The sequence below is a fragment of the Leopardus geoffroyi genome, chromosome D4, assembly GCF_018350155.1.
Source record: "Leopardus geoffroyi isolate Oge1 chromosome D4, O.geoffroyi_Oge1_pat1.0, whole genome shotgun sequence".
Taxonomy (NCBI): domain Eukaryota; kingdom Metazoa; phylum Chordata; class Mammalia; order Carnivora; family Felidae; genus Leopardus; species Leopardus geoffroyi.
The window spans coordinates 74,336,907-74,351,329 of NC_059342.1; the positions used below are offsets into that span (position 1 = coordinate 74,336,907).

Here is a 14,423-nt window from a genome sequence, read left to right on the forward strand (position 1 = left end):
CAGCACGCCGCTTCTTTTTCTTTCTTGCTTGGCTCCCTCCCTCCACCCTCCTCCCTTGCTTCGGCTTGGGACTTTTCCTAAAGTTTGCTGAAACCAGACACCTTGCTCCACCAAGCCCGCGTGCAGCCACGGTTTAAAAGGCCGCCTTCAGCGCCCCCTCCCCGCCCCCAGCGGAGACTTCAAAAGGCCCGGCGGGCGCCGCGGCCCCAGCACCTATGAGCCGCCCCCCGCGCCCGGAGCCCGCGCCGGAGTCCGAGGACGCAGAGCGGCCGAAGTTCGAGCGCAGGCGGACCGGGCCGGCGGCGCAGCCCCGCGCGCCCATGCCCCTCCCGGTGCCGCTGCGCTCCGAGCGCCCGCGCCCAGTTTAGGGAAGGGGACCCCGCACCCCCGCCCCCGCGCCCGCGCCCGGGGCTGCGGGGACCCATGAATACAAATGCCGTTAGGCGCCCGAGGAAGGACCGACCGTCCAGCCTCGCAGCTAGGGACCCAGTAAGTGCCCCGGGGCTCCTGGAGCTCTGGGGGTAGCGGTGTGTGTTCGTAAAGGTGCGCGCGTACGGGGAGGGGGGGGGGGTGCACGTGTGGGGAGTGAGTGCGTTCGTGCACGCTTGCGGTGGGCACTAGCGGAGAGCAGTGTGCAAGCCGGGGTGCGCGCGCGCGCATGTGCACTTGGGGTGTGTATGTGGGATGTGTGCACGTGAAGTTGTGTGAATCGTGTGTGCGGGTGTGTACGTTGGGGGGGGGGGTGGATCCCGGGAGGTTAGCGTGCATTTGTGTGCGTGTAAGTACCAGTGTGCATTCGTCTGCGTGTGTGGAGTCCGGGTAGCGTTCGAGTGCAATAACCCCAGGGTGTGTTTGTGTGAGCCCGGGGGGAGTGTGACTGAGCTTGCCTGTGAATGAGTGTGAGTTTGTGTCTGAGTTTGGGGTGAGCGTGGATGTGTGTGGGAGTGTGTGTGCGCACTGGTGAACAAGTGGTGGAAGTGGAGGTGGAGGGCGAGGTGGAGGGGGCTTCTCACGCCTGGGTTCGGACGGGGGTGGTGGTTGTGCGAATTTGCTGGGCTTTTGCGGCGGGTTCAAGGTGTGCAGTTGTGCGCTCCAGTGTGGGATCTCAGGATTCTTTGGTCGCCTCCTGGGGGGGGGGGGGGTGTCGGGGGCAGGGGTTGTTAAGCTCCCTTTTCTTACCGAGCCGACAGGGAAGGGAAGAGGGTGACCAACATTGAACAAGCCCACCCACCAAGTAAGTGTCCAGGGAAGTCAGTTCTCCAGGGCGCTCTGAATCTGCGAAGAGGGGTGTGTATGTGTGTGTGTGTCTGTGGTAGGACACTGGTTGTCGCTGTTGTGGCAGTCTGGACACTGAGTGCTGGTCCCAGCTCTGTCCCTGAAACACCGGGTTCCTTTCAGCAGTAGTGTTTGTCCCCTTTCTCCCTCTATCTCCTCCCCCCCAGCTCGCAGGGACCTTCCCCCCACCCCCACCCCCACCCCCAGTCTCACAAGCCAGAAGTGCCACATCTCCGAACTGTGCCCGTCCTGCGGTGCAGCTTTGGCCATCTCTTTCCTCTTTGTGAATCTCAGTTTCCCCATTTTTCCTGGGGGAGGGGCGGAGGTGGGGTTGTCTCTGCGGGGCGGTCGTGGGCCGGCCGAGGCCGTGTACTCGGCTACGGCCGGCAGGGGGCAGCATGGGGCAGCAGAGGGCGGCTCGGCGCGGGGAGGAGAGAAGGTGGAGAGCCACCGCGGGCCGAGACTTTAAATCGCCTTCATTTCCCCCAAATCCTTCCTTTTCCTCTCCTCCCCCAGGCCGGCGGGGAGGCAGCTTCCACCGCCCTCCGCGCGCCCTCGCCCGGCCTCGCTCTGCCTCCGGGGACCGCCAGCAGCCCGCCTCCAAAAGTTTGATCATCTCTCTTTTCCCCCCTGCTTCTTCTTCCTTTTCGGTAGAAGCAGAAAAAGAGCGAGGCAGGGGCGAGCGCGGCGCCGGGACTCCTGGGACCATGGGCCTGGCGCGGGCGCCCGCGGGGCCCCGGCCGCGCTGCCTGCCTGCTCGGGCGCCCCTGGGCGCGGGGCTGCGCTGGGGGCGCGGGGGCCGCGCGCTCTGAGCCGGCCTGGCGCGGCGGGGCGGGGGGCTGGCGGCCCCATGGGGCGCGCCCACACTTGCCCCCCGGGCTCGGGAGCATGAAGTAGGGGCCCGCCATGGGAGCGGGATCGGCGCGGGGGGCCCGAGGCACAGCAGCGGCGGCGGCGGCGGCGGCGCGCGGGGGGTGAGTATGAGCTCGGGGACGCCCCCTCCCCAGCTTCCTGCTGCCCCAGCCCCAGGGAGGGCTGGGGATCCCCGCCGCGCCGGACGCTTCCCCGGAACGTCGGCTTCCTGCCCCTACCCGAGCCCCTATGAAGCGGGCCACCAAGGGTTAACGAGCGGGCTGCGCCCCCGGCCCGGCGAGGGTTGGCGAGCGCTGCCTGCCCTGCCCCGCTGGCCGGGCTCTGCGATCGCGTTGGGGCGGGGGCCGCGCTGGGGAGGGTCCGTGCAGAGCCAGCCCTGGGGTCGGGGTTCGGGGTGGGTGGTGGCGCCTGGAACGGCGAGTTGGGGGCGGAGGGGGGCTTTTTGGGTGCTCGGGGGAGGAAGGGTCTCGGTGTTGGGCTGTCTCCGTGTGTTCCGGTGGCGGGGTCCACAGGTCCCGGGCTTGTAAGTCAGTCTGTTCTTGTGAAACTACCCGCAAGCTTCTCGGTCTCCGGGTCTCCGCTTCTGCTCCCGTCTCAGCGTCTGTGTGGCTTTGCACGTCCCCTGCTTCTGGAAGTCTCCGCGTGTGTGTCACTATGTTCGGGTCTGTGCGCCTCAGTGTTTCCCTGCTTCTCTGGGGGTTGGGGGGAGGGTGTCTCGGTTCCTGTCACTTTCCGTGTGTGAGAGAGAAAAAGGGAGAGCCTGCATGTCAGAGTAGAAAGGGGCCCTGGAGATGAGCAAGTCATTTCACAGAGGCAGAGACTGGGGGGGGGGGGGGGGGGCCGGGAGGGGCAGGGAATCTCCTGTGGCAGAGCTGGGACCCGGGGGCTGGCGGAGTAGTTGTAAAGAGTGAGCGTGTGCAAGAGTGAATCCCTGAGTGTGGGTGTGTGTGGGAGTGAGCCAGGCTGGGAGCAGCCCTCAGGGCCCTAGGGACTGTGGCTCATGCTCACTGCCCAGAGAAGCACAGAACTTGCTCCCTTTCTGTCCTGCCCCCAGGATCAGAGGACATTCCCAAGAGGCTGGTCAGGGCTGTTGCCTCCAGACCCCACCATGCCCCGCCCCCTCTGAGCTGGAATCAGGGGGATGATCCCCCCCCCCTTCTTTCCCATGTCTTGGAAAAAGCTGGCTGGCTGAGATTCCACCACCCCCCACCCCACCCCACCACACACACACACACACACACACACACACACACACACAGCACCAGTAAGCACACTGCTGACTCATTTTCTCCAGAAGACCCTGTGCCAAGGCAGATGCCAGCGGTTGGGCAGAAAAGTGGTGCCAGGCGAGCACCCCATGGTGGGGCCCAAGCTTTGGGCAAATGGGCAGTCAGGTTGCTCAGAGGCCCAACCTCTGCCTTGCCTCCCTCACCACAGAGTGCCCCAGATCCTGTGCCCTCTGGTTCTGGCATGCCCTCCAGCTTTGTTCTTCTTTGCCTCTCCCAGACCAGGCTCCGTGATCCTATGGAGCACATCCCTGGCCCCGTCTCTCCTTCCCTTTCCTCCTTGTCCTTGGAACACTCCCCTTCTTGGCGCTTGTGTGTCTTCTGCTGTCCCTCAAACCGTAGTTCAACAGCCATCAGCTCCCCTTGTAGTGCTCTGCACGGGGAGTGGGGGGGGGGGCTGCCCTCCCCATGTAACCCACTGTTTGTCTCTCTCGGAGCCCATTCTGCCTGCTACTTTGTTGGCATATTCTCCTTCCCCGTCTCTGGGTGCAGGGACCTGCTTGGTACCCTTACAACCCGGCCCGGTGCACTGACATGCCGTATCAGTGGTGCTGGAGGACTGACCGCCTCTGTGGGGGCAAAACACTCACAGACTCACACTAGTGGGTAGCAGGTTGCAGGGCAGAGGGAGCGCTGCAATCAGCCAGTGTGAGTCCTGACTGCCCCGTGAGGTCAGGCAAGCCCCTGGCCTCTGTGCTTCTCTTCTTTCTTACCCGCCCCACAGGCATCTTAATTCTCAGCTAGCAAGGTTTTGTGAGGATTAATGGGGGGCCATGCTTGTCAAGGGCTTAGAACAGCGCCCGGCATGTAATAAGTGCTCAATAAATGGCAGCTGTTATTTGTATCATTATTCACTTCACCTTGAATGGATGTGTGAGTCAACCGGAAAATTCTGGGCCGCCTCCTGTCCAGACAGATGACCTGTCTGTGTTCCCGTGGAAGAGGTATCAGGTGTGAAGAGAGGAGCCTGGGTGTGGCTGTCTGGGCACGTGGGGCCTGGCCGGTCCACGGAGGCAGGTGGGACGGGTCCATCCCCCTTTGCTGTTCTGTGGTCCTCGGGCCAGCTTCCGGCCCAGCTGAGCCCACGAGAGCACAGCCAAGCCTGGAGTTCACAGGCTGCTTTCCTTGTGTGTGTGTTTAGTGCCCTCGGTCTCAGCTCTGAGGTCTTAGCGGATGTGCAAGTTGGTACGGGTCTGTAAGATTCTGTGTGTTCCCAGGTAACGAGGCTGGAGGCAACACCATGCAAACCAGCTGTAGGTTCTGGCAGCCTCGTGGTCCAGGAGTAGCCACATGTGGTGTGCTGGCAGAGGGCCTTTTCTGGGGGTCGGAGCACCTGGGTTCCCTTCTTGGAGGGCTGTGTGGCCAGGCTGTGCCTCCAAGGTCAGGTTCCCTAACCCCCGGCTGCTGTTTCAGTTGCCTCCTACCCACTCTGGCCCCTGGGCCCTGGTCTTCCCGACATTCTGGAGCCCTGGGTTCACCGAGCCAAGGACCACAAGTCAGTGGTGAAAACAGAAGTTGGGAAGAACAAAGCTCTGAGCCAGCACAGGCACGAAACATTATTAGCAGTAGCCTAAACAGCATTGGAACGGGAGCAAAAGGATCGGCAGGGCCTCCCTCCGGGAGCCAACTTTCCAAGCCTGGAGCTTACTTAGATGGCTTGTTGGCTTCCGAGGCTGCATCTCTGTTCCTGTTGGTAAAGTCTGGGACTCTGGTCTCTGGCAAGTAGGAAGTCCCTGTAAGTCTCCCATTTCTTCTCCATGAGAGACAAGTCAAGTGAGACGGACTGTCTGCTAAGCAGCGGGGTCGGATGATGTGGGTCACTGACATGCTGTGTGGTTTTAGACAAATCGCTTCCCCTCTCTGGGCCTCGGTTGCCCATCTTCACAATGAGGGGGAGGGACTAGAATCTGGCGTCTAGATGATCTCAGAGGACCTTCTCCCACTGTATTATTCCCACTCTTTGCTTTGGCAGTGTATGAGTCAAGTGCGCACAGAATCCAGGTGTGGGAGGTCAGCTGCATTTGTCAAGGTGACCGGATGGAGGGGCAAATACTTTCATAACAGGCCTTCAGGGTTGAACTTCTTGAATGGGAAACCATGGTGTTGGGAAGCGTAACTAAAGAACAGGTTCTGATCCCATCGCCCTTGTGAGTCTTCTCTCTCGTGACCTTCAGGGATTAAAAATATTTCCCCCACGTGTATTCTCAGTCTCTCCAAAGTGGTCACCTTGGCATAACCACAGCCATAAAAATTGACTAAGGGCATGTGTGGTTCTTGCACCTTGTCCCCTCCACCCAGCCTCTCCCTATCAGCTTGGGAAGCATCTTCGGCAGGGTGGATATGACACAATACGGCAAGGGACTCCAGGAGTGAGGGCTCGTGCCTGGAAAGCTCTGGGAAGAGAGGGTGGGAGAAAATGGGGGCAGAAATGAGCTCGTCGGCACACCGGAAAGTGAGGGGCAGTGTCCTCTGAGGAGTCATTCTCAGGAAAAATGAATTCACTGGTCCCCTAAGTCTGGGGACTGCTGCTGGACAGAAAGCACGGTCAATGTCTTCATTGTGGGACGTCTCAGACCCTTTGGTATGCAGTTAGTTGTGCCCCGGGAGTCGGCAGGACTGGGATGCAGCTCTTCCCCAGGGGATCCGGCCCCGGTTTCCTGGAGTGTCTACCTGGCCAAGTGGGAAACAATACTGAAGAATTATGACCCCAGAGCCTTCCCAGGTGGCCTTGAAGAGGTACCTGCCCTCCCTGAGCCTCTGTTTGTGTCACGTCAAACAAAGCCTCCTGTCATTTCTTTTCAGGCCCGACGAGGCTGCCATTGGCTTCAAGCGGGCAGGTCATGTCGGCAGGGCCAGCCTCTGTCCTTCCTCCAGATGACGTCAGGGCAGCTAGGCACTCTGACCTTTAGTCATGGCTAGCGGTGAGCTGGAGGCGAGGTCCACGGTGGACTGGCCCCGTGAGAAAGGCATTTTCCCAGCAATGGCAGCAGATTGGAGAAGATGAGGGGGAACGGAAGATTGTCCAGGACCGACCCTGGAAGAAGGCAGAGGTGGGGAGGGCCTTTGGGGGGGGCGCTTTCAAAGTCCAGAGTCCTGGAATACCAGGTACTATGTATTCCTTCTACAAAGATACGCTGAACGTTTATGACGTGCTTACCAGGTGCTGGGAATACAAAAGTGAACAAGACAGATGTGGTTCCTACCCTTCGGGGACTTTTTCTGGAAAGGGAAGCAGGAAAATAGGCAATTAGCACACGTGGGATACCTGCTGTGGTGAGGTGCGCGCACCGGGCTGTGGGAGGTGAGGCCCAAGCTGGAATCGAATGCCTGTGTGGGAACTGGCCAGGCTAAAGAGCGGCGTCGGGAGCGCTTGGTAGGGCATGCGAAAGGCCCGGAGGCTGGAGAAGGCTTTCAAGGGACCACCGTCAGCTCCTGACGGCTACCGCAGCCAGCTTGCTTTACTCTGCAACTCACTGAAGACCCAAGCCAGCCTGGCTTATGGAAAGGGAGTTATTACCTCTGGTATCGAGAGATCTGAAGCAAAAGCAGCGACAGGCTTGGCTACTTCAGCATCTCAAGTGTCATGAAACGTCTCCTATTTTTCCATTCTGTCATCCTCAAATGCTCACGGAACTTGTTAAGCTCATGTGCCCAAAATGGCTGCAGCAGCACATCCCCACTCGATAACGTACAAAGGCTAGAAGGAACCCTCTCTGTCCCTTTGCAACACTTTTCCAGGGGCCCTAAGAGGCATCCCTCACATCTTACTGGCCACATGTGGGTCACGTATGCGTGCCTAAACCGGTCACTGGCATGGCAGAAGAAATTCCCAAGATTGGCTTAGACTTACCCGGATTCATCCAGTACCCTCTGAAGTCCGTGCCTCCCTGAACAAGAAGGGAAGGGTAGGTGACCGCCAGTGTCCTTCACAGTGCCGGTCAGGATTACTATTGATCATAATTGCAATCAAATTGGAGCAATTGCTATTAAATCGGAGGGTGTAAACTTGTTTTCCAAGGAAGCCCGGGGAGCTGGGAAGAACGTGGGGCTCCAGACATCAGTTCTGGCAGATGGGTTTCCTGGATTACGTGGTTCCCCAGAAACACAGCATCCTAGCTTTCCTCTTGGAAACGGATCCCGGGCCTGTGCATCCCAGCCTTAGCCCTCAGCACCCGCCTGTCTCGGCTCTCTCTGCCTGCATCCCGGCCGGCCGTCTTTGGCCACGTGCTGCCCTCCCCTTGGCCTGTTCAGGGATCAGATGCCCCGGGTGGCTTCGGGTGTCGCCGGTGGCTGCTCCCACAGGAAGGTGAAATCGGATCACTGCCTCTGCCCATCTTGGCAGGAGCCACCGAGCAGAGCATTAACCCTTCCGGGCCCCAGACTTCAGGGGCAGCAATGACTGTCTAAGGAGCACTTCTGTGGCTGGCACCAGGCCGAGCCCTTGACATGCATGAGCTCACTTAATCCTCATGCCTGGCCTGCACCATCGGGAATGTCGGCCGTGTTGCAAAGCAGGAGGCGGGCTCAGGGAGGCTGAGTGACTCATCCAGGGTCACACAGCTGGTAAGCAACCGGGCCAGGTTTGCACCTGGGTCTGCCTGACTCCCCGCTGTGTCCTCTGTCCCTCTGTTTTCTCTCCCCGCCTTTTTCCGTTGGCATGAAGCCAGGTAGGCGGCTTCCTTAGCACGCATTGTTCCTCGTTCAGGGGTCTTCTCCTCCTCCACCTTGCGTCTAGAGAGGAGTTCTCATCTCTTTTGTCCTTTGAGATGTCAGTCATCCAAGCGCATCAATTCGGTCTTCCCACTGAACTTTCAGTCCTGGTTCTGCTGCCCAGTGGGCCTCAAGATCCTGAGGCCACAGTACAGATGGGGAGACTGAGCCCCAGAGATGGGGAGGGGCGGGCCCCTGGCAGCCCGGTGAGTCAGCGGCAGATTTGAAGCTGGGCCCTGGGTCTCCTGACGCCCAGGGCAGGGCTTCCTGCCCACTCTTTCCTGCCCTGTGACCTTGGGTTATCGATCTGTAAAAAGCCAGGTTGTATTTGGGCTGCGTAGGCAGGTCCGGCCCCCAGGGGTTGCGCCTGGAAACCCCGGGAGCGTGGGCTACACAGTGGGGTCCTAGAGCCTGTATCTTGCCTCCACCTTCCATGGGCGAGACTGGGGGACACTGGGCCTGGGTGGTTCCCTCCCATCTCTCCAGCCGGATCCGGGCCTGAGGGTGGAAGCTGATGCCGCATCTGCTTGTGTCTTCCGGTCTCTAGGGGGTTTCTCTTCACCTGGATCTTAGTGTCATTTGTCTGTCACCTGGCCTCCACCCAAGGAGCTCCTGAAGGTAATCCTCTCTTCTCTTTGTGCAGGGGGAGACAAGGGAGGGCAGAAGGGACCTGAGAACGCAGGGCTAGGAGACGGCTAGGCCCCTCCCTGGAACTCACTGCCTCAGTTTTCCCATCAGTCAAATGGAGCCCATCGTTGGCAAATTCTCTCCGGGCTTGAAAGAATCACATTTAGGGTTTTGTAAGGGGCGGGAAGGACTCAGTGCAGAAATGTGGAAAGCTGACCCTTTCTTTCCTACCCAAGGGTCGGGGGGTCGGGGAATGGGCAGAATTGGAATAAATCACGTTGGTTCAGTCAGCCTCAGTCGTCCTGATTTGTCCAGTGGTTGTACCAAGAACAGCTGAGAGGAGGCACGAAGGCCACAACTTCCTGCCCTTCCCGTGAGATCCTGCTCTTCCCTGCCATCCCTGAGGAGCCGGCCAGGGGGCCAGAGCGGCCGTGGGCAGGCTGCACAGCTGCCCGTGGAAACTGAAACCTCTCCCACATCTGTTTGTCAAACAGCCACGACGCCTCCTAAAATAGCGGCCCTTCCCCTCCTCCACGCCCGCCTGTGTGCCGGGACAGGCAGCCGGGCACTCTCAGAGCCCCTGTGGCCTGACCTGGCCGCCGGCAGGGATTGGGTCCCCGGGAGGGGAGGGCCGTGCCCGGAAGAGGCTTCTGCTGCCCGGCAACATTTTGTGCAAATGTCATATTTTCCGAGCTTGCTGTTTCCCCCACAAAGTAGGTGAACAGCTGTCCAGAGTCCTGAGTCAGGCGATGGGGGGCGGGGGGTGTTGGGGAGAGGCCGGAGCTATGTGGAGCCAGGTTTATGTAATAAAGGGATCTTGCTGTGGCCAGCTGGCTGGGTCCTTCCAGCATGGCGTTGGGCTGTATTCATTCTCCTGTCCCCTAGCGCCTCGCCCCTGGGTCCTGGATGTGCCTCCACCCCACGTTCTCACTTGTCTGAGGGGCTCTAGCTCAGTATAGCATTGTGTTAAGAACAGAGACCCTGGAGCCAGGTGGCCTGGGTTCAGATTCCAGCTGTGCCTTTTATTATAGGCTGTGTGACCTTGGGCTAGTTATTATAGCGAACTTTTCTGAACTTCGTCTGTGAAGGGGGGATAATAAATAGTACCTTCATCATAGATGATTGAGAGGCTCAAGAGAGATAGTACATATAAAGCACTTGGCTCATAGTAAGTGCTCAACAAATCCTGGCATTTATTATTGTTGTCAATTATATCATTTACCTGAAAACTTGGCTAAGAACAGTCCTTCTCTATCCCCTGTGGAGCCCGCAGTGGTCAGTCTTCCCTAAGATGACCACCTCTGCCAGCTCCAGGTGTCAGAGTTCGGGGCTTTGCCCTTGACCTGCAGACAGTCTGCAGGGGTGGCCTGGAGACTAGCCAGTGTCGGTTTTGAAAGGACGCTAAGGGAAAGCTCATTGGTATCTCCTGGCCTGGCCAACTGTCATTTCCCCTGGGTGAGCGCAAGCAGCCATAAGCTGCGGTGTTTGAGGACATGTTGTGCAGGCCTGGGGTCCTCCGGGGGCTGCCAAGATGGGACACGGGGCGGGGGTGGGGGGTGGCTTCCTGCCCTCACCTCTTCCCTAGCAAGCACCTGCTCGCTTTTAAGCTGTTCGTAGTGAGTAATATTTTGTGATAATAAGAGCGTTTCAGTGATTAAAAGGTGTGAAATACACTACTACCAAGAGAATCTTTGAGCAGTGGTTTATTTCAGATTAGGGTCTGAAGGCAGACGGAGATGGGAGAGAGGGGGAATTTGCAGTGAAGTGAAGGCCCGCAGGCCCTACGGATGAATAAGGGTCTTCAAGTCAAGCCAACCCGAAGAAGCAGCCTACGCCTCTAGAGTTCTGAGAACATCATTAGCACGTTGTGGCCGCTTCCAGGTCTGGTTTCCCTTGTCTTACAGGCAGGGAAACTGAGGCCCAGGGGTCAGGAAGAGACTTGCCCAGAGGTGTCTGGTGCAGGCCCTGTGCGAGGATTGGTGAGAAAGACCAAGAACCCCATGATGCAGGCGTTCTCCTCTGCCTCGTTTTACAGCAGAGGGAACTGAGACCCAGAGTCCAGACTCACAGGTGGCTTTGTCTGGCTCCAAAGCCCGGCCTTCTGACCCCAGCCCATCTATTTGTCCCTCCGTCCATCCGTCCATCCACGTCACAGTTGTTAGCTCAGGACTAGGGGCCGAGCCCCGCATTCAGCCTGATGGGCACCCCCCGGACCACACTCGGGGTTTAGGTTGCTGAGCTCGGGGGGGCGGGGGTGGGGGAGGGGAGCTGAGCACCCGAGCCAGACCCCAGCTCCAGAGGCAGCCTCTCCTTTCTGGGTCGGGGCTCCGGAGCCGGCTTCTGCAGACGCTCGCAGCACAGCCAGTTGAGGGAGGTCGAGTGACCCGGCAAGAGGCAAGGTCAGGAAGCCTTTCCATAAACGCCCTGGACACCCTCCTTTTGCTCTGGCGAGCCCCACCGATGTCATTACTGGGCGGATGTGACCTGGCCAGGCCACAGTAGATGTCCAAACGCCTCGCCAGAGGACAGAGCTTGCAGGGACGCCTTGATTGCTTCCTCTGCTCTGTCCAAAGCCGCACAGGGAGGAGAGGAGTCATTGGAAATATCCTCTTCCCTCCGTGCAGATAGCGGCTCCCCCCACCCTGCTCTGGCCAGAGAGAGACCTAGGGGGTGGGCAGGGGGCTGGGGAGGTTCCTAAAGGTAGTGAGGCCAGTCAGGCCCACTGGACATCCTTACCAAACTCCTGTGACACATCCATTCCTTTCACCCTGCTCCCTCACTCAGGGGACTGCTTCTTGGAGGAGATGCCTTTTGAGGCAGAGAGAAGGGGAAGCCTGTCACGTTCGGCAGTCTCGAATACTCTTAGCGCTAGCATTTGGCGATGATCATTGTTTTCGGTACGAATAGCTATCATTTGAAAGTGCTTATTTTGTGCCAGGCTCTTGCTTTCAAGTGTATCCTCACAATAGCCTTCTGCGTTTGACTCTATTATCCCATTTAACAGGCGAGAAAACTGAGGCAGTAAGTCACAAGTGAATGCAGGAAGTTTGGCTCCAGGGTCTGTGTCTTTTTTTTTTTTTTTTTTTAATGTTCTATTTATTTTTGAGAGAGAGAGAGAGATAGACAGACAGCGAGACAGAGTATGAGTGGGGGAGGGGCAGAGAGAGACAGAGGACAGAATCCGAAGCGGGCTCCAGGCCCCCGAGCTGTCAGCACAGAGCCCGACGCGGGGCTTGAACTTGGGAACCGCGAGATCGTGAGCTGAGCTGATGTCAGGCGCTTAACCAACCGAGCCGCCCTGGTGCCCGGGGTCTGTGTCTTAAACTAGTATATGCAGCATCGTCCAGCCAGATAGGGAACGGGTTCCGGCTGTGTACTCCCAGCCTCAGGCACAGGCCACAGTGTAGCAATGGGTGACCTGTCCTCACTGTGTCTGTGCGCCTGCAGGGGTCTGGGGCTGGAGCAGGCTCTGACCATGCCCTCTCCTGCCTCTGCCCCCCCTCTGCAGATGTGGACGTCCTCCAGCGGCTTGGCCTCAGCTGGGCAAAGGCAGGGGGTGGCCGGAGCCCCCCGCCCCCGGGGGTCATTCCATTCCAATCAGGCTTCATCTTCACGCAGCGGACCCGGCTCCAGACCCCCACAGCCGCCGTCATTCCCGCCTCCCTGGGCACAGAGCTGGCTCTGGTGCTGAGCCTCTGCTCCCACCGGGTGAACCATGCCTTCCTCTTCGCCGTCCGCAGCCGGAAACACAAGCTGCAGCTGGGCCTGCAGTTTCTCCCCGGCAAGACGGTCCTCCACCTGGGGCCCCGGCGCTCGGTGGCCTTTGACCTCGACGTGCATGACGGGCGCTGGCATCACCTAGCTCTGGAGCTCCGCGGCCGCACCGCCACCCTGGTGACGGCCTGCGGGCAGCACCGGGTGCCTGTCCCGCTGCCTTTCCACAAGGACCCAGCACTCGACCCCGAGGGCTCCTTCCTCTTTGGGAAGATGAACCCACACGCGGTCCAGTTTGAAGGTGCCCTGTGCCAGTTCAGTATCTACCCTGTGACGCAGGTCGCTCACAATTACTGTACCCACCTGAGAAAGCAGTGTGGACAGGCCGACACATACCGGCCCCAGCTGGGACCCCTCCTTCCCCGAGACCCTGGCACAACCTTCAGCTTCCAGACCGACCTTGCCCTGCGAGGCCTGGAGAACCTGACCACTGCCGCACCAGCCCTGGGGTTGCGGCCAGCAAGCAGGGATCCCAGGGGGACTGTGGTGCCTGCCACACCCACCAAGCCCCTAAGGACTAGCATCACAGACCCTCACCAGCGTGCTGCAGCCAGGGGCCCAGCACGGACCCCGCTGCCACCTGCCAAGCTGTCAGCCGGTGAAGTGCTTCCTCCCGTGCCCCCAGCCTCTCGTGCCGCCTCCGCCACACCTGTCCAGCCGTTGCAGAAGAGCACGGCCACAGGGAGCCCCAGAAGTCATCCGGCTAGGCTTTCAGCCACTCCTCCTTCCACAGGCCCTGTCAAAAACCCCCGCCCCACGCAGAAGGCAGCTCGGCCTTCCTTCACAAAGTCAGCTCCCCCAACCAAGAAGCCTGTGCCATCCACTTCCCACCCACTTCCTGCCAAAGCCTCCCGGCCCTCCGTGAGGCCGATCCAGAGGACCCCTGTAACGCCCAGACCTCCGCTACCCGGCGCTCGGCCCCTACTTCTGGCCACTGGATCCTCCAAAACGCCTTTGTCCCCAGTGGGCCAGAATGAGGCCAAGATGAGCCGTCATGCCAGTGAGCCAGCCACTGCCCATACCAGCACCCTCAGACCGCCTCAACCCACTGTTCTGTCCCTGTCACCTGTCCCCCGTCCTGACTCTACCGGGACCACTCCACCACCAGCCACATCGTTGCCGCCCACCCTTGCTCCTGGCTCAGGCCCCACCAGAACCAAGAAACCCTCTGGATCAGAAGCCACAAGGAAAGCCAGACCCAAGAGCAGCCCCCGGAAGCCCGTCCCCCTCAGACCTGGGAAGGCAGCCAGGGATGTCCCGTTGAATGATCCGACAACCCGGCCCAGCCCCAGACAGTCCCGGCCCAGCCGGCCGACCACCTCGGCCCCGGCATTTGCCCCAGCGCGATTCCTGTCCTCCAGTCCCTGGCCTACAAGTCACAGCTATTCGTTCTTCCACCTGGCGGGACCCACGCCTTTCCCGTTGCTGATGGGACCTCCAGGGCCCAAGGGAGACTGCGGTTTGCCGGTAAGACCGGGAGGGGTGTGCATGTTGTTCGGAGCTCAAGTGGGTGACAGGGGGCGGTTAGGGCGAGTGGCTACTCCCGGCAAGGGCTGACCAGGAGAAGCAACGTCGAGCCGGGAGGTGGTCATCGGCAGACTCTCAACTCAAACGCGAGTCCCCTGCTCGTCTACCTCTGCTGTGCTCGTGATTACACATCCTGCTGTGATTCAGGTCTTATAAAAGACCTGACGACTGGCTTCTCCTGGAAGGGGGAGAGACGCAGTGGCCCATGGGCTGTGGCTCCGTGAGAGCTGCCCCTTTCGACAGGACAGGCCTGCTCCTATGTGCCCCCGTCCCCACGTCTCCCGATCAGGTTTCCAACCCAGTCCTTTCCCCTGTTTCTTTTACCTGCCTGGATCCTATAGATGCTGGATT

The 14,423-nt window shown here is 59.8% G+C and overlaps 1 protein-coding gene across 9 annotated transcripts in view; it reads left to right on the forward strand.

Moving 5' to 3' along the window:
* The first annotated feature begins 315 nt into the window (after positions 1-315).
* Positions 316-14,423, forward strand: part of COL27A1 (collagen type XXVII alpha 1 chain) — a 141,557-nt gene continuing 127,449 nt past the window's right edge. For 5 of the 9 annotated variants that reach the window (XM_045469582.1, XM_045469583.1, XM_045469585.1 and 2 more), the window contains exons 1-3: positions 1,695-2,249; positions 8,692-8,762; positions 12,280-14,012. In XM_045469582.1, the coding sequence (XP_045325538.1) occupies positions 2,182-2,249; positions 8,692-8,762; positions 12,280-14,012 (1,872 nt within the window). In that variant the 5' untranslated portion in view covers positions 1,695-2,181. Of the gene's footprint in view, positions 490-1,693; positions 2,250-8,691; positions 8,763-12,279; positions 14,013-14,423 lie in introns of those variants that run through there. The other 4 variants (XR_006710373.1, XR_006710374.1, XM_045469588.1 and 1 more) reach the window with 2 other exon arrangements.